The 18,426-nt window shown below is 42.2% G+C and overlaps 1 protein-coding gene and 2 non-coding genes across 5 annotated transcripts; all 3 read right to left on the reverse strand.

Moving 5' to 3' along the window:
* Positions 1 to 9,864: 9,864 nt before the first annotated feature.
* Positions 9,865 to 16,705, reverse strand: slc25a3a (solute carrier family 25 member 3a). Of its 3 annotated transcripts, none has more exons than XM_072377968.1 (8): positions 16,597 to 16,705; positions 15,936 to 16,102; positions 13,667 to 13,788; positions 13,024 to 13,203; positions 12,083 to 12,264; positions 11,161 to 11,333; positions 10,881 to 10,991; positions 9,865 to 10,328 (listed from the first exon to the last, which is right to left on the reverse strand). In XM_072377968.1, the coding sequence occupies exons 2-8, from the start codon at positions 16,075 to 16,077 to the stop codon at positions 10,168 to 10,170; spliced, it is 1,071 nt and encodes a 356-aa protein (XP_072234069.1). In that variant the 5' UTR covers positions 16,078 to 16,102; positions 16,597 to 16,705; the 3' UTR covers positions 9,865 to 10,167. The 3 variants fall into 3 exon arrangements, with proteins under 3 accessions (XP_072234069.1, XP_072234067.1, XP_072234068.1); XM_072377966.1 differs by lacking the exon at positions 13,667 to 13,788 and adding an exon at positions 14,888 to 15,012; XM_072377967.1 differs by lacking the exon at positions 13,667 to 13,788 and adding an exon at positions 14,888 to 15,012 and having other exon boundaries at positions 15,936 to 16,107; positions 16,597 to 16,703.
* Positions 10,633 to 10,832, reverse strand: LOC140283557 (small nucleolar RNA SNORA53). Its single transcript, XR_011910152.1, has one exon. It is a non-coding gene; the product is annotated as a small nucleolar RNA SNORA53 (small nucleolar RNA).
* Positions 11,786 to 11,985, reverse strand: LOC140283556 (small nucleolar RNA SNORA53). Its single transcript, XR_011910151.1, has one exon. It is a non-coding gene; the product is annotated as a small nucleolar RNA SNORA53 (small nucleolar RNA).
* Positions 16,706 to 18,426: the final 1,721 nt, after the last annotated feature.

Raw genomic sequence — 18,426 nt, forward strand, 5'->3', positions numbered from 1 at the left:
CCTGATGTGTATGAAGCAGGTTTTATACTTGACACTGTGCAGATAGAAACATTTCTTCATGCATGTGGCAGGAGTTGATGTTAAAATGTAATTAAATGTGCTCCACTGTAAGTTAACCCAGCACTAAGCTCTCCTGAGAGCTTCTCTTTTGACCCATTCTGCTTCCATTAAGCCTCTGTGCTGCTGCTGAGTTAATTTCCAAACAGAAATTCAAAAATCTCAGATAAGCTTCTCAATGCTCCTGTAAGCATTATCAAAATAGTCTAGTAGTATAGCAAATAATGGTATATAGCTTTGTGATTTTCTCCTGGTGTTGATTGACAACACCTCTGTATCCCAACTTCCAACATATCAGCAGGTAACTAACCCTAGTATTCATCATTGCTTGAAAGGTCTGTTTGTACCTTATCAAGGCGGACTTAGACACAGATGGACTTTCTCCTGCAAACATTTCATGAGACTCGGAGTTGTCGATCATCAAACCGAATGCTTGTTCATACATTTTTACTCTGAATGCATTTTTTTTCTCATACTGTTGAGCACTGTGACAACAGACACGTACTACAAGCTAGCCATCAGTCACATCTGGGTCTTGTGCATATCATGTTGAGAAGTCAAGCAGACTTTGTCTGAGTAGTTTATGGGCTCACCGGTATCTAGGTCATAGATAAAAAAGAAGAATGTAAACTGAGACCCAACACTCACCTCTGCTTATATGTCTTGTGTTTTCAAAAGGTTTCACGTAGTTCTCACAATCCTCTTCATTAACAGCACTGGTTTTCAGTCAGTGATGAACAAACGGGCTGATATGTCCCTGAAGCTACCAACTTGGATTTGAGAGGAAAAAACCCGGTTCAAATCGGTTTGAAAAGTATTGAATGGGATTGGTTGAGGGAGCATCATGGATGTTTGTATTTTGATAATAAAGTTCACTCTTTTCAGACCCATGTTCATCTTAGGTGGTTTTATTAGTCATTTGCACAGCAGTACACTGCACAAGCACAGATCAATTCTTTCATGATTCATTTTCAGAGGAAGGCCAACTAAATGAAAGAAAAGAACGGACACATCTTCGTGTTGAAGATGCAACACATGCAATGGACAAAATTCAGTCTGTAAATTGCATGATCTGCACTGTAGCATGAGGCATTCATGGGTTAGTGTGACGACACTACTTTCGATAATAATAATAATCCATCCATTTATCCAATTTAGGGTTATAAGGGGGCTGTAGCCAATCCCTTTGAATCAGAAGAGATTGTGTCTATTTTATCTCCCAAACCTTACCTAATGGCTTCGGTGTGATTATCTATATTTAAGAGGTTTTTTTAAAAAAAAGAAGGAACAAAAACAGTGACAAGACTCTCTACAGAGTGATATCTAGGATAAAATGAGAGGACGAGAATATTTTAATATGCTATGCATCAAGCCTGGAAACAGGAGGAACCAGCAAAACTGGTACTGCTCAAAGTAAAAAAAACAAAATACACATATCAAATGTTTAATCCATGGGCACCTTTATGAGACGTCTATGGCTTAAACTTTAACCTGCAGGTACCAGCCGCAGATCACACAGCTGCAAAAGATATGCATATCTTTGTACTTTGGACAGAGCAAGGCTAACTATGTCATCACTTCCATGGTGAGCTAAGCTAATCACATGCTAACTGCTGCTCTGTACCCACCTCGCAAATGACAGCTTCTCACTTTCACATGACACATTTCTCAAAATAATGAATGAGTAGAAAATTAATACCGTACTGGTGAATTCAGTTTGTGGACTACAGTGTGCATGAAGTGTTATAACTGTCACACTGCTGTCAGATTTTGGTTTAGGACTTTCTTTTTTTTAAAATTCTGACTGTTTGTTCAGTCAGGAAGCCTCTGGTGACCTTTGTGCATTTTACCTGCAAGGTGATTAGTTGTGCAACTGCAGAGTAGAAGAAAACAGAAGAAGAAAACAGCAGCATGCACACACCAGTGAGGCTAGTGGCTGCCTGTCAGTTTTTCAGTGCAACATGCTGCAGTTAGGACTGTAAATAAAGAAGTGAAATGGACTGTGGGTGCAAATGTTTACTCTTTACTGACACAGAGCAAGGTCAGTCAGTTGATCCTCCCTTCGTCCAATCAGGAAGCAGATAGCTCCCTTCAGTTAAAAGGCGGCATGTGGACAATAACACTTATTGTGTTATTATCGGTTCCACCATTATATAACAGAAGTGACCTTACATGACTGTAGGTTAGTGTGTGAAGTAGCTCCAGCTGGAAAATCAAGTTGCTAACTGCTTTTCCCTTTGACTCACCTCTACTCTATCTATCCTCTACTCTTATCTGACTTCTATTCTTAAACTCTCAACTGCTCCCATTGTTTGTTATCCCTCATGTGTGAGACGTAACAATCACAAAGTCCTTCTCCTTAGTAGTAACACTGTGGAAGACGAGCCACATATTTCATCCTGGTTATAATGTTTCCCGCTCTCATTGTAAATCAGGTCAGATTAAGGTGTCATATGTACAGATTTACAGATAAACTGACGCTTTTCTGTTGCTTCTTCCTTTCTTTGACAGTGAAAAGCACTGGTTGAACACCTCACACATACTGAGTGGGAGGAGAGCTACAAAATACGGTAACACATGTGGAGGAGGGTTGTCCTAAGTGTAATGTAGTCGTTTTTTTTTCCAATGAGCTCCCTCCCTGCTCTCACAGGTTCACCAAACTGGCTGTGAATTCACCCCCCTCTAAATTCCTCAGAGCAAATCCAGACTGGCCTCCCTCATCCATGTGACCCGGAACAACAGCTGCTGTTGTGCATGACCTCCAAAGCCCAGTGCAAAGGCAGCAAGAACAAAGGCTGCAGGCACAAACGCTTTGGCACAAGGTCCGTCTCCTCTGCCTCAGGTCTGTTTCACTGTGGAAAGCTACAGCCAATGTCTGGCGCTCCTCCTGAGAGACGCAGCAACAGGCAGACATCCCACTTTCTCCGTGGCATCAACAAAAAGTCTTGCAATTCCACAGTTTCGCTTTTAGTTTAAAAAGCAGTCTGAGCGATATTGTGACATCACACAGACTCCATGTGTGAGGGTCACATTAAAATTTCTACATTTCATCTGAACTGATAACATTAAAGTTCTGGCTAGTAAAGTGAAGAAGAACGATGTCCAGTCAAAGTGAAGCAGGTTAGACCCATATTAACTCTTTTCTACAGAGCAATAAATCTCCTGAAGTTGAAGCAGATGATTTTCAAATTAATTTGATTGATTCATCGGAAGTTTGTTCAAGAGAATGAAGCAGATTAGTGTGAATATTCATGGGTACAGATGTTTCATCTATTCTTACAGTCAGACACCATCACTCTGATGAATGAGAAGTAGTGCTCCATTCTTCAGAGACGTGCCCTCTGCCCTCTTTCTTGCATCTTTCTAGACTTCAGTACGATAATAAGTCCAAATACACACCTCAAGTCCACGCTGAGTCTGTCATGGACTTTATGGTCACCTGACCTCTGCCCTGCTGAACCTTTAAAAGAAGACACTTTCACTTTAAAGGGTAATCATTTGTTAAAGCTACCTATTGCTTCATAATCATTTGCTCATCCAATTTTAAGAAGGATGCTGATGTATTTACACTGTGATGACCCTGCCTCTCTGCTGTCTTTGTGTCTTGTGTTGTGTCAGCATGAGTGTTTGGGTCATCACCTGGGCCCTGTTTTTGCTTTATCAGAGTATGCTCCAAAGATTTCCTGTCGGGTTCAAAGGCTAAATCTCTGTCCAGTTTGCGCCACATACCACATAAGCTTTTAGCTCTTTTTTAACACACTACTCCTCATTCACTCCTCATTAATTTTGTCATTCACACATACATCCCAGCACTAGTTATTGACTGGCACTCCATAACGTAGTCTTTTGATACATTTTGTAAAAATTAGTTGAAACTAGAAAATCATGAATTTACTTTTAATCGGTTTCGAGTCCCTCGTGACAACACTGACATCACATGTCTTGAGAACACTATGAGCGCTGTGTGTGAGCTGTGGAGGATCAAGGGTTGAAAGGTTACTCTGAAGTTTACCAAGAGGGTCTCTGTTGCCATTTAGAATTGAGCCAGTGTCTTGTGACATGTTCTGAAGAGTTCCTGTAGTTAATGCTCAAGACCCCACCGCCCCCGAGTATGAGTTTTTAACCTCATTACATAGTGTGCTTTCTATCCACCTGAAAAACCTTCAGCAGAATAATTCATGTGTGGGAGTGCTGGCCATGTTCATTCTTTAGGAGCACAGACACTCATGTGACTTTCATATTCAGTATAACAGTGGTTGACAGTGTTTTAATCTCACCTAATGTTTGATGCATGATATGTGTGTGCAAACCAGACTCTCAGACAGGAGCTACACATGAGAGCCTACCTTTTGGGTCAGCTGTGTTGATGCTTCCCATGCATGAACTAGTGTTTGGCCATACAGTACAAGGTAAATGTGTGAATAAAAGCGAGTCTTTGCAAAGTCTCGTTCTTAGTAGGGTCTTCTAAGATCATTTCCCAGAGGAGAGTGATGGACTTGCAGTGGAAAAAATGACTATACCAGCGTTTCATAACATTTTCTCATTTCTAAAAGCAATTTTTGATTTTCATATATGGTTGACTATTTGAGTGCACTTCCTTTGCCACACTGACATAACATGTTTGCATTAAGTTTTTGACTTAATGCAAACATGTTATGTTTCTTTGAATGAACAAGACATGACCTGTGAACCATTAAGAAATTTGTGTCTGCGATAATTACAGCCGACCACTAGAGGTCACTGGTAGGTTCTGCCTTTAAGACCTTGAAGCTTCAAATTTTTTTTTCGGCCTCAAACGCTTCACAAACCTTCATCAGCTCTGAATCCCAGCTGCCTTAGGACTCTTTAAATAGGGTTGGTGCGTAATTGGACTGTACCAAGTTCTTCAGGCAGCAGGGTAGGGTTTAGGTTTTTACTAGTGGGTGTTTTTCTTTTTTCTTCTAAGAGGTTACCACTTAGTACTCTACTAATAAGTTTTATTATTGTTGTCATTTATTTAAATTGGTAGTCTATTCTGTGTCTGAATGGGCTGATCAGCCAGTATATATAAGTTTCCCTAATGTGTTTGGATGGTCAGTTAGTGTTCGAGTTTCCTGTGTCGGTACATTAAAGTTAGCTTTGTTGACCTCTTTTACAGGTCCAAGTGTTGTGGTCGTAGAATCTATTTATTTTTTCTTGTCTTTTGTAAGTAAAGCTGGCGCCACCTGTTGTCACTGTCATGCCACTTCCAACCACAGAAGACCTGAGGGTGAACCATGAGCCAGGCTGTCTCTGTGTGACCTCGCTCAACAAAACATAAGACATGATGGCAATCAAGATAGTAATCCTGGTGTTCATTCTTCAGGAGCTCCCTTAGATATAGATATATTTGGTATGTTGTATATGTATATGCTGTATTGGTGTATAGGCTGATCGTTCCCACACAGAAAACCGATGTGATGCTCCCTTCTTCAGGTCATGGAGAGAAAAGTATCGGAACTAAAAATATAAGGTAAAAAACAAATATCAGCAGAAAATTAACTGAATCAATATACGTTTTAATATTATTCGCCCAGTGCATTATCAGTGCAGATCATCTATTTCTAACAGGACACCAGAACTTCTCAGCTCTTAATCAACTAAACTGTCAAATGTGGCACTCAAGAGGCACACATTGCTGTCTCTCTGACGCTGTGCCATAATGGAGCTATGTTGAAATCTTTCTTATGTCACTTTAAAATGAAAGAAATTTGATTTAAAGTACTCTCTGTGATACAAACCAGTGCACTCATCAGGTTTATCATCAGCGGTATGAGCTCCATTCATACATGCACGTCTATGATTAATGGAAAGCAGTTAGTCAACCTATGATCTACATAACACCAGCTGTTCAGAAGAATCCAACCATTAGCATTGATATATAAATTAATAACAGAGCTGTTAAAACTTTAATTCTCTGTGGTTTGCTCTACACTAATTAGCCGCAGCCCTAAATCTTTTTTGCATCTGAGCCAAATGAACGAGAGAAAAATAGACATTTCTGCTCTCTTACTTCTCCCACAGAGCTGTTTAGTTTTGGTTTGTTTTAAATTACTCCTATTAACCCTCTCTAGGTTCTACAAAGGTTCTGGGTTCTCCATCTTGTTCATCCATTCACGCAAAGTCAGCACTCCTCATGCACTCTACACACACAGCACACTTCCTCTTCATTCACAAGCCAGCAAGCATATCAGGGACAGTGTGGGCTTCACTGTCTTGGCCAACAACACCGATACATTAAAGAGCTGGTATCAGTGTTGCATTCAGTTCCCACATCTTTTTAATTTCCTCCTTCAGCCCTAAGAATGTATGTATATATATATATTAAACATATCAAACTTAAAAGTGAACCAATTCTGTAGATATTGCATTGAATTAGACAGCTTCACTGCGATAATTTAGAAATTCTGTGGCTACTTGTCTTCACAGTGTGAGCTCAACATAGTTTGTACGAGACCTGATAATAAAAGCAACAGCCCGACTGCCCCTTGTGTAGCCCACGGCTCTTTCCATCTGCAGGCCGACATAATGGAAATGGAACACTAAAATAGACCTTGCGCACTCTTCGAGCTGTGTGGAAGTCAGCAGTAAGCACAATCCTAACTGGCACACCTGAAGGACTTGAACAAATCACTGGACTCTGTGTATTTACAAGTTTATGTGGAAATTACTGTTGTGATCAAACCCAAAAACAGGACGCGTGCTAATCATGGCTGTGAGAAATCTTGTTATCTCTCACAGTGCTGATGTTTTATTCAGTCTCCCAGCAGTGACATTACGATCTCACAAGCAGGGAACGCACAAATGGACTCCATTTCCCATGACCCCGTGCAACCTCATCCTGTCAGCAAGCGGAAACACACACTGTGAGGTACAACCTTTTCTCAGCAGAAGACAGCATTACTGTTGCCAGTGTGCAAACTCTGCGCTTTATGAGCAACAAATGGGCTCTAATGACAGCAGCAGTACATCTACAGATGTGTGTGAACTTTAGCTGACAGATCTCAGTGTGAAACAGGCAAACCTGCTCACCTCCCTCTTTTTCATGACGCACATTAAGCTTCACGCAGCGAGTGATTTGTTTCATCCCAACCTTCTTACTTACCCACAGCAATGTTTCTACCAACATCATGGCAATCATCATGTCATCATGGTGTAATAATACGATAGTGGCTGCCTTAAAATACTATAATCATCCAGCAATGCTGAACATGCCTGCGACAGTCATTAAGGGTTTGTTTGAAAGTACATTGACATAAAAAATCTGAGAGAACATAAATGAATGGTCTGTCATATTTTCATGAATTTGTTTGTAGAATTACAAACAAGGGTGGGGCCAAAGGCGGGGCCTCCCTATAATCTAACTACCCCCACCAGCCGCCAATCAAATTCAAACAAATATCCAGTGTGAACAGATGTTCACTGTATGAGCCTCAGATGCCCACGTTGCAAGTGAATGCAGCATGTGATAGCAGGGGAGCTGCAGAGTGATTCTTAAAGGCCGACTGGATAATTAGAAATGATCAAGAATACATTTGGGGGAGAATATCTATTTGAATTTGGAATGTCTTTAAGAAAATTCTAATGACTAATGACGCCAGGATGCCTTGTGGGAAAAAAAAATGCCCTAACTGAGAGGTAAAGTGAGAAACACTGCTAATGTTCTGCTGGAAAAAAACATGCAGCCTGCTATTTACATGGATGTTACTTTGACACTTGTTACATACTTGGACACTTTTTTGCAGGCCATTAAATTGCTGTTAAAAGGTGCGTATGAGTGGTCTGAAGAATATGTAAGCTGCACACGTTCCCTTAATAATAACAGCTTGTGTGCAGGAAAAAACACACTTTTTTGTGTGTGGCATAGTCTTAGTTTACTACAGCTATCTTTTAAAAACAACTTGTTTTTTTAAAACATTTTTTTTAAAAAGAGGGGGAACAAAAGACAAGGAAAGGTCTTAACAGGTGGCTTTACCTTTTAAGAAGTTTTTGATCCACAGAGTTTTTAAAAAAATATATTGATAAACATCAAAGCAGGTTATAATGAGAATTTAAGGTTTATTCACTCAAATGGTTTTCCTAGTATGTTTCAAGTTGATATAGCTAAGAAATAAAGAAAATATTTTAGTGGACAGAGAACCCTCGGGCTCGAAGGTCGGCTTGAAAACAACATGATTTTGAATACCTCAGAGAACCGCTGTCGGCTCCTACATGAGGTTAGAGCTTTGCCACGCAACGAAATAAAATAGAAACAAGATCCAGAAGCTCGTCTGCCTTCTCTGGACCTGAGCACATGAAAGATGAACTGTGGTCTGACCAATCAGAACCAGAGATTCTCTCTAAGCACATCTGTGATGGCGCATTTGGCACAGAGAATGTGCCCATCTCTGATTAATAGGCTTGATTAATGTTGACCGATGCAGATTTCTTTCAAGGAGGGCATCATGAAACAGGAATTTTGACAATGGAGGCCTCGAAGTGTCCCAATTACTGAGTATTAAAAAAATAGTGATGTTTAAAATACTGTGCACATTTCTGACAGATTCAACTTTGCACTCAAACTGTTGAGTTAGGTTATATCTGAGCATTTCTGATGAAGCATTTGGAATAAGGGCAAACATATTACTTATTTTTAAAAAGTAAATTTAAGCCTTGTAACAAAGTGCACACTAAACCTGTTTTTTTGTCCATACGGTCATCATTTTGCTGTGATGTAACCATCACATCTGCGCTGTGGAAAAGCTTTTCACACAAAACCACTCACTCCCACTTGAATTTTAGGCATCCATCTTTCTCTCTGTAGACAGAGCGTTGCTGCCACACAGTGTTTGACTGCAGGTGCGTATGTATGACATCTCTATCAGTCATAATGAAAATGATGGCACATCCGTTGTCAAATTACAAGCAGTTATACAATCATCTTATTTAAAGCTCATCACCTGCTTCGAGCCTCAAACTGCTCTTTGAACAGATGACCCCTGGCAGAGGCACACAAAGTACTCACGGATGCACATGGTTCTGAATGCAGGGGTATGGCTGAGAGACCATTTCAGTGTACTCTGAAGAACATCCAAATAAAGCACACCGTGTGCCAGCATGAAACAGCTGAATTAGTCACGATTAGATTCTACCACTAGGTTCTGGATTAAAGCCAATCTGAGTTTTGGTTTGGTATCAAAGTACACAGGAAGGCTGCTGCAAGCTGGCACTTCACGCTTACTGCCGCGTGGAACTTTGGGACTGAATGATCTCTTCTCCTTCTGTAGTGGATAGTCCATTGTGTACTGTGTTACAAGGGATGAAAACTGAAGCTCTGCAGCACCCATATCAAGAGTATTTGACCAGCTCCGATTCTGTCAGCTTTTTTTTTTTTTTTTTTTTCCAAACAGGAGCACAATACTTAAGTTTCGTATGTAGTTCATGCTTGAAGGCAACTCATCCTGGTGAATCATAGTTGATCTTGGAACTTGACAGCCAGCACACATCCACTTGGTACTCCTCCAGAAACCACTGAACACTTTACAGTAAGGGATGGTATCCATAGTTACTATAGCACTATTGCTTCTTAGTGTTTTCCTACTAACTCAGTAGTTGTCGTCTATGATTAATGGAAAGCAGTTAGTCAGCCTATGATCTACACAAGTAGAATCAGATTTACTGTGGTTAGGAGAGTTGAAATTGAAGATTGAATTCATAAAAAAAAAAGAAGCAGTTAGCCAAGCAAATAAGAAAATGGAAACATTTGTCCCAAACAGTTGAATTGATCAAAAGCATCAAAAAGAGCCAGGATTTCTCAGGGAAACATTTTTATTAGAATTTCCACATATTCTAACGACAGGAAATGATAAAATCATACTGGTGTTTTCTACAGAGGAATATTTTCTGTCACTCTTATTCAGCTGGGAGCAACAGTTTCACCCTTTCTCCTTTGTCTGTTTTTAAATTATCATGACACGTCGCAGCCCGTGGCTCTGTGTTAAGTAGCACGGCCCGACGACATAAATATAGAAAACTGCTGAGTGCCTTGTGGAGGTGGAGGGGGAAGAGACCAGTTTGCTCTGGAGACTGCAGCTCAGTGGAGGAACTCTGGCTTTACTCTGTGAGGCCGAGCTTCTTCTTCAGGGACTCTGGCATCTCGGGGGGAGGGGGGCGGGGCAGGCGGAAGTAGACCTTAACTGAGTCGTAGATGAACCACTGCAGTGCAGTCAGTGTACCGATCATGATGATACGGGCAACCAGACCCTTCCATACACCTGAAACAAAGATTACAGATAGACTTGCTCATCTCTGGTTTTTAAATGCCATCATTAGATCAATTCAACAGACTTCAAAAAAAGCTCGACAGGTGATCCAATCACAAGTGGACGACTCAGTCTGTGGAGGTCAGAATGCATTCAGAACCCACTTAGCTCAGTTACATACACAGTTAAGTCAAGTTACAGCAACAGCTCGACTGGTGCTCAAGTTACACTGCTTTACAACCGAGCCTCACATGATCGTACAAGGAAGTGCCAGAAGGGCATCAACTACAGCAGCTGTGCTGTCACAGTATAACTGCATGTCCGCCCCCCAGGCTGGCAGCACTGGGAGCTCCCCGTCTGATGACCGGGTTGCCAGTGCTGCAGGGAGGCTGGGGGGCAGGTAGACTGTTCTCACACGCCAATGACTCAAGCACCTCCAACTGTACAGCCGGAAAGCTGCCGAGGAGCTCTGCTCACAGAGCAGAGCCCTCCAGAGGTGGATCTAAGGAGCGTGTTGATCAAAGACTCACGCCACAGTAAAGGTGATCGTGTGTTGATACAAACCTTTAGGTCCCAGCTTCTTGAGAACCTGGACCGCAGTGCTGCCCTTCTCCTTGTTCAGCACAGACACCACAGAGTCGGCAGGGTGGGAGACGATGGCACAGAACACACCAGCTGCACACAGAGCAGAGAAAATCCATCAGCCTGCAGCTCACCGAAGAAGAAGTCAACACAGAAGCTCTTTACATCAGCCAGGTGTTGGTAAGTAGTAGGGCTCTGACACGACTCCTCCAGCCCTGGCTGCTGCTGTGTGGAATGAATGCTTTAAACTGGCGTCACTTACCGATGTATCCAGCCACGAAGGTGACGACCAGCTGCTCAGATTTGCTGCACTCGCTGCGGGGCTTTGGAACAACATACTTGTAGAGCAACTCCACAGTGCGCTCAAAGCAGGCAAACTTCATCATGGTGTAAGGAATCTGCCTCATCCACAGGGGAACCACGCCCTTATAAAACCTGCAGGGACAGGACCAAAGAGACAGAACGCTAAGTAAAACATCCAAGTGTCACACCCGTGTGTTCTATTCATCTCAACTACATCTTGTGGGTGAGGATCACTCCATCTCCAGAGCGCTGTCACTGTTTAAACTCAATGAAATGATTGTATGAATGGACAAAAAGAAATAGGATCAACTTGTAAGTTCCAGAATGTTATCACTACAGGGGCTTAACAGCAACGTTGGTGTAGTGCGGTGATTTGGGTTCAGTGTTCAACAAATCATTTCAGAACTTCTGGCACATGATTGATCCACTGAAACAACACTCGGGAGCAAAGAGTCAAAGAAGACAACCGGTGTAAAGCAAGCAGCATTTTTATACAATTCAATAAAAGCTTATATGTCAAAAATATAGGAATTACTTAAACTACACATATGCACATTTTTTCAGCTCTGTAGAGAGACTAAAAGTGTGTCCGCCCCCCAGGCTGGCAGCACTGGGAGCTCCCCGTCTGATGACCGGGTTGCCAGTGCTGCAGGGAGGCTGGGGGGCAGGTAGACTGTTCTCACACGCCAATGACTCAAGCACCTCCAACTGTACAGCCGGAAAGCTGCCGAGGAGCTCTGCTCACAGAGCAGAGCCCTCCAGAGGTGGATCTAAGGAGCGTGTTGTCACATACTTCACATGAACCATTTCTCAGTTATTCACTCACTAATGGCCCTGGAGAAGGGACGAGAAATAGTTTAGTATAGTGGGAGAACACTTACGCCCAGAGTCCCTCCTCTGCATACATCTTGGGGACACATTGTCTGAGGTTGTTGGCGTAGCCTGGCTGGGTTTGGATACGAACTTTGACAGCCTCCATGGGAGCCAGGGCCATGTCGGCAAAGAACTCTGCGCTGGCAGAAGCAGCCAGGTACAGTGATGTCCTCCACAGGTACGTGTTCTCCTGTTAGGCGAGACCACATCCAAAAGATTATGTAACAAACACCCGTTAGCTGCAACGGGAATACTCTGCTGAGAATCCCCAAAACACGAGTACTCTCCATTCAAAAAAACAGACAAAGATAGTTCCTACAGCTGAGCAGGTTCTTTGGGTAAAATGGAGCTAATTTCACATTTTGCTTATTTGCCTTTCATCTCAGACATAAATTGCATTTACTTCTCTTAGCTCTTCTTAAAATCTTTATCAAACAACTAATTTATAAAGAAGTCAGAAAATTTTTTTTTCATCATTCCTTACATAACGACAACACAAAAGAAGAGCTCAGATGAACAACTTTCAGCTGTGTGGTGAGCCGAGTGTGCTGCTGTCATGATTTTGAAACCGTAGTTGACTGCCATCATAAAAGCAATTGCGATTATATGTATTAACTGATAACGATGGCGAGTGTGTTCACTGATAGTGCCAGAAAACAAGAGGTACACCAGAGGTCTGAAAAAAGAACAAAAAACTTTTAGCTGAACCAAACATGCCTCAGCTGGAGGCGAGTCTGGACTTTTACCTTTGGTTATTGTTCAAGTCTAATAAGAACAGAATGTCAGAGCCGGACAGGCAACTGTACTAAAGAAACTGCTCAAATGCGTCATCCACAGATGAGATTAAAAATTAACTCCTGCCGACATATATTCACTGCTGCTGAACAATCATATGGCGAGACCACTGTCTGCAATAACAGCCGAGTGGCGACTGCTCTGTTAAACTCACCTCTCCCAAAAGGTCACTGTAGAAAATCTTGAACACTTCATAGAAGCCGAACTTGCACAGTCCCTGCATGGAGTAACCAATGAAGGTGGGGGCCCATCCCTTTGCCAGACCTCTGACACCATCCTCCCTCACAGTCACTGAAAAGCCGTTCCCGATGCTTTTGTATTTATCTGGGTCCACCTGAGAGAGAAAAGCACCACTGATTATGCATGTCAAATGATATGCAACTCCGGGATCGGACGTTATGGGAAACTTCTCTAAAACTTGCACGATTACTAATTCTCTAAGCTCTGGAAATAGACTCTTAGATCAGTTTTTCCTTCAATGTACTGCTGTATAAATGATAACTTGTTTCTTCTTCCCCCCATATTTTTCTTTAGTAATTAAACGAACAATTAAGAACAGATCAGTTAATATCTTATAGTCTAGCTTCTTGTTAAATCACGATGAACGTCTATGCTACGACTTGCTGACCCAAGTGTATGTGCAGCTGTGATTTTACTGTGCACAATGTGAACTGTGCTGCGGCTCAATCAGCTGACTTTACACCTCACTTTCTGTAACCTACTCACATTATTGTTCACTTGGGGGATCTGCTGGTCCCCCCCTCCCATTGCAACTAGTCAGTTGAGCTTCTACAAACCTGCAGACGGCACTTGACAAGGTCGAGGGGCACCACTGCTGTGTGTGTGATGCCGCAGCTCAGGATACCCCCAAAGCCACACAGGGCATAGTACTTTGAGGAGCCAAACTCGCAGCTGACCTCTGTGGTAGATGGGAGGGGACACAACACACATGCAACATGCAAGGTCACATGCAGGACAAATATAAAACACCAGGTCAGAGTAGCATCATGGAAGAGTTGGCATTGCGATGGGAGAACCCATCTAATCTTTCCTGACCAAAGATTCCAATCCATGTCACTTTGTGGACAGTTTCCATACAGTGCCAGGACTCTTCCATCATAAACTCTGACACATGCCATTGAGATCCCCCAAAGGTTGGTAAAAATCATTTCAAATCACATTTCAGTGTGAGCCATAAAAGACCTCAGTGGTGTTTTGCAAGTGTTCATTGCTCTTACTCCATTTCATACGATTTGTTCACAACTTAAGATGCAACTACCAGCTTAATCTCTGAACTAATAGAGATGTCACATCAGCAACAGACAGCTTGTGCACATTTTTTTCTGTTGAACTGCAATGACTTCCACACACCCGGAGTGCAGCAAATGATCCACAACAAATGCAAAACACCAATGAGGTACCACAAATTTGATTAATCCAAACCTGAAAATAAAGCATAAATATTAAAAGCATATTCATTCATATTCTTCAATCACACCACAATTCTATTAATCAGTGTTGATTTGCCACAACCGTCTCTTCTCAGAAGTACTTTTGACTTCTTAACCAGACATTCAGAGATTAGATTAATCAGTCAAAGTTACTAAACAATTAGTGGCTGAAATATATTCATTAAGGTGCTAAATATCTCTGATAAGTTATTTTCTCAAACAGTCCTGCTGGTGTGAAACACCAGTGGAAGACACTTTCCCTCAGGTTCAACCGTGCTGACCTTCATTTACGAGTTCTCTTCTATGGACTAAGTGAGGGTCAGGACAGGAGGTGGCCGGGCAGAATAATCATTAAAAAAAAATACAACAACAGGAACACGAGTGCAAAATCATGCATTCATGTTATGATCACTGCAATCATGGGATTATACGATGATAAAAACAGAACTGGGCTGGTGCTGTTTCTCCCATGCAAAATTGGTATGCAAGGAAAATCAAATGACAAAACACTGATGGGTGGGGGAGAGACGACGTTAACAAAAACGGCACCGAGCCTCGAAGACAGACCTGCATTCTGCATTTGACGAGATCTAGGGGAACAACAGCTGTGTGTGTGGTGCCACAGCTCAGAATCCCACCAAAGCCACACAGGATGAAATACTTCTGAGAGCCGAACTCACAACTGTCTCCCTCTGAAGAAACAAAGGTGAGGCTTTAGGAACAGGCCAGTGTGACATCAGAGAGGTGGAAACTTGGGAGTTCTTTAGATAATTCAACTAGTTAAGAATTTGGACAAAAACATGTCCACCGTTCTGTTAATCCAGGCAGGTTGGACAAGCCGTCCAGCTGTAAACACAGACATCTCTGCTATTTGCATAGGTGCCTGTGTTTAATGCCTTTTGCAACAGAGCATTGTGGGACACTTATGAATTAGAACACGCACACAAATGACGTTCTATTTCTGGTCTCCATGACAACGGTTGTTGTCATGAAAACTCAAATGTATGTTCTGTCAGTTATTGTCATTTTTAATAGTTTTCTTTTAAGTGGCGCAAGGAGAGGAATAAATAATAGAGACTTACCGAAACGTCGCCTCTTTCTCCTCAAACTCCACAATATATGGCTTTTATCACTTCTACAGTTCCTTATAAATATTTCGAGTAAGGCCTGTTTGTACTGGGCTTCTATGTACAGTTGAGTGTCAGGGGTCATACGCACTTGAGGGATGGCTCTCAATTTTAACTTAATAACTGGTTCTTCACAAAAATAGCTTCATCCACAATAAATCATGCATATGAACTCGAGTATGACACGTCAAATACAGTTTGCTGCACTGCAAAAGCCAAGAAAACACTTTGTCCTTCCTTGTCCTCCACAGGCAGTATGCACGCAGTGAAGGCCCAGAGGCCGAATGCTTCAAAAGTCAGAACCATATTTATTCATATCTTTCAAAAACCCATCGATGGAAAAGCACATAGTGTAAACGCTACACTCCAAATCGATAGTTATGCCCTTAGTTAATGAAGGTAGCTACAACAGGAGGAATCTGGTGAAAAAGGCTAATCCAGCTAACGTTAGCTCCCTAGCTAACCGGCTGACTCTTCGCCGGGTTTACCGTCTGAGGTGGCGGCTGCTGCCAGTCTGCGGGTCCTCTGTCCATGAAGGCTCTGTTGGGGTTCTTCAACTTTCTGCAGGGAGAACAGCGGAGCGCTGAATGGGTTGGCCCTCGCCAGCTGCGTAATAGCGGTCGGGTACATGGTGGTGTCCTGCCTGCCGGCGGAGCTACGCTGCAATGATCAACAAGTCAGCACACTGTTAGCTTGAGCTAACGGGTAACTCAATCCCCCCTGCACAAATACCCGAACTGAGGCATACAATGTCACATGCTGGTTAGCTTAGTCTGACGTCGGGGTGACGGTGAACAGGAAATAGTTGGCTAAACTTGCCGTAGAAGCGCATAACACATTTATCTAACGTGCTTACAAGCTATTGTGCAATTGTTAGCCATATGAAGGCAAAAGCTGACACGTTAAGGTGGTCCGTGTACATGTTCACAGACATTTTCCTTGCTCCAGCTGATGCTAAAATGCTATGCTAAATGAGAAGCTAAGCTAACTTGACCGTCCCAAGGTGGAGGTGCCCTCTTCACAGCAGACAGAGGTAGGATTCACTAAACAGCCCGCACGAGTCAGTGTGCTCCACAGGAATACATCTCCCACGACCAGATAGGACGTGCCATTTAATATGAGCCATCTTTAATGAATAAATAGACTCACTCTTTCAGTGTCTTAAGATGGCGCCTCCGCTTAGCTACAACCGGCTGCTCGGAGAGGCTGAATGACCTCGCGGTAAATCAATTTGTCCTCACGTGACGTCACAAAATCCCGGGGCGGATCTGTCCGCTTCTCTGTCCTATAAGGTAACCTCCTGGAGATGTCAATCCGCTTTTTTCGTCCAATCACAAAATGGTCTGGCACGGAATTAAGGCGGTGCTTGTGGGAACGTCAAAACGACTTTGTTTAGAAGAAAAGGCAGGCGTTTCTCCCCTATGTTAAGATAATCAATACCAGAAAACCGCATGTGCTCGTGGGACTGTCAGATAAAAAAGGGTGTGTGCGTGTGAGAGAACCACTAAGTGCATTACCTGGTGGTTACTGCTATATTTGCCCATCATCATCATGCAGTTGAGCGCAAAGACCCTCTCCAGACAATCAACGGAGTGACGTACCAGCATACCTGGGCTCACCTGAGAAATAGAATAGAAAAATACTTCATCCTCCGTAGGGGAAATTCAAATGAGGAGTTAATGCATTAGATTATGCAACAATGGAGCGACAATGGAGTCCTGATTAGAACTCATTAGTTTTGCAATGAGAATATCCAAGATGAATAGCATAATTTTCAGTATGCAAGCTTTTGTCTTCAGTATCTGATGCGAGCCTGTTGTGCAGCCTCAGATCCACAAACGTTCATATTAAACTGCTAAGTCCTCTGCACAGAACGACTTTGACTCAGGCCTCTTCACACCAGCTGCTTGCTTCAGCTACTTCCACTCTTCTGCTGCATTGCTGTCAGGATTTTGACCTCAGTCATACAAAATACTTAGCTCTGCTTCTCAGAGCATTCTGTTTGTTTGACTTGTGTGCTTAGAATCCATGTCTTGCTGAAAACCTGAAAGTCGACAACTGCCTTTTCTGAGGTTCATGGAAATGTTCTGTTTGTGCCACAGTACTCCCACAAACATGTTATGAAGTTCAGATATTTATAGATTGCTCTTTGTAAATAAAACAGGGCACCTGTATGTCATTTAAACTCCAACTTGACCTTGATATTAACATCTAGTTTGCAAACCATAGCCACTCACAGATACGCAATGTAGGATCATATTGTGTTGAAATCCAATAACGTTGTCTTATTCATGACATGAAGGAAATCCTTAACTCCAAACTTTCACGTGGCACAGTGTTTTTCAAGCTTGCGGTGAGTTTTTGTGCGATTAGTACAAAGCATTCATCCAGGTAGTACTTCGTCAGGTCTCCAGCAATACATCCAAATGTGTAGTTCAAGCAGTCCATGCTCCACAGGTGGACATCAAGCACTGCAAAACATCAGTCACATAACAGGTCATTCAGCTGCAGCTTTGACGGACAGAGATGATTAAATGTGGCATGTTAAAATAAAAAAGAGAACTTCTTTTAGAGAACTTCAGTTTTTAGATATAAAGCTGGAATTGAAAAAAGTGGATGTGAAATAAATGGTTATTGAGCCGAATTCTAAAATTATTTCCATTTCAGTCATGTGTCTGTATTTGTTTCACGATTTCTTTTTTTGGGAACACGAGATCTATGTTTCATTTGGAGATTTTCAAATGCAGCCAATCACATGTTCTGGTGCTTCTGTTTGTGTGTTATCATCTGTACACCTCCAAGGTCTTTGTGTTTGTTATTACTGAAAACAGAAATGCTAGTGTTGAGAGTAACAACTCATGAGAAGAGAAAGTCATAAAAGAAAATGAACGTTTCAGTTATACCTGATAGTCTAATAGAAGCTGGAACAAAGGGTGCACAAACTGCAGGTTCATGAAGAAATTGAACTGTCAGCCACAG

The sequence above is a fragment of the Leuresthes tenuis genome, unplaced genomic scaffold, assembly GCF_036924035.1.
Source record: "Leuresthes tenuis unplaced genomic scaffold, fLeuTen1.0.hap1 SCAF_23, whole genome shotgun sequence".
NCBI lineage: Eukaryota > Metazoa > Chordata > Actinopteri > Atheriniformes > Atherinopsidae > Leuresthes > Leuresthes tenuis.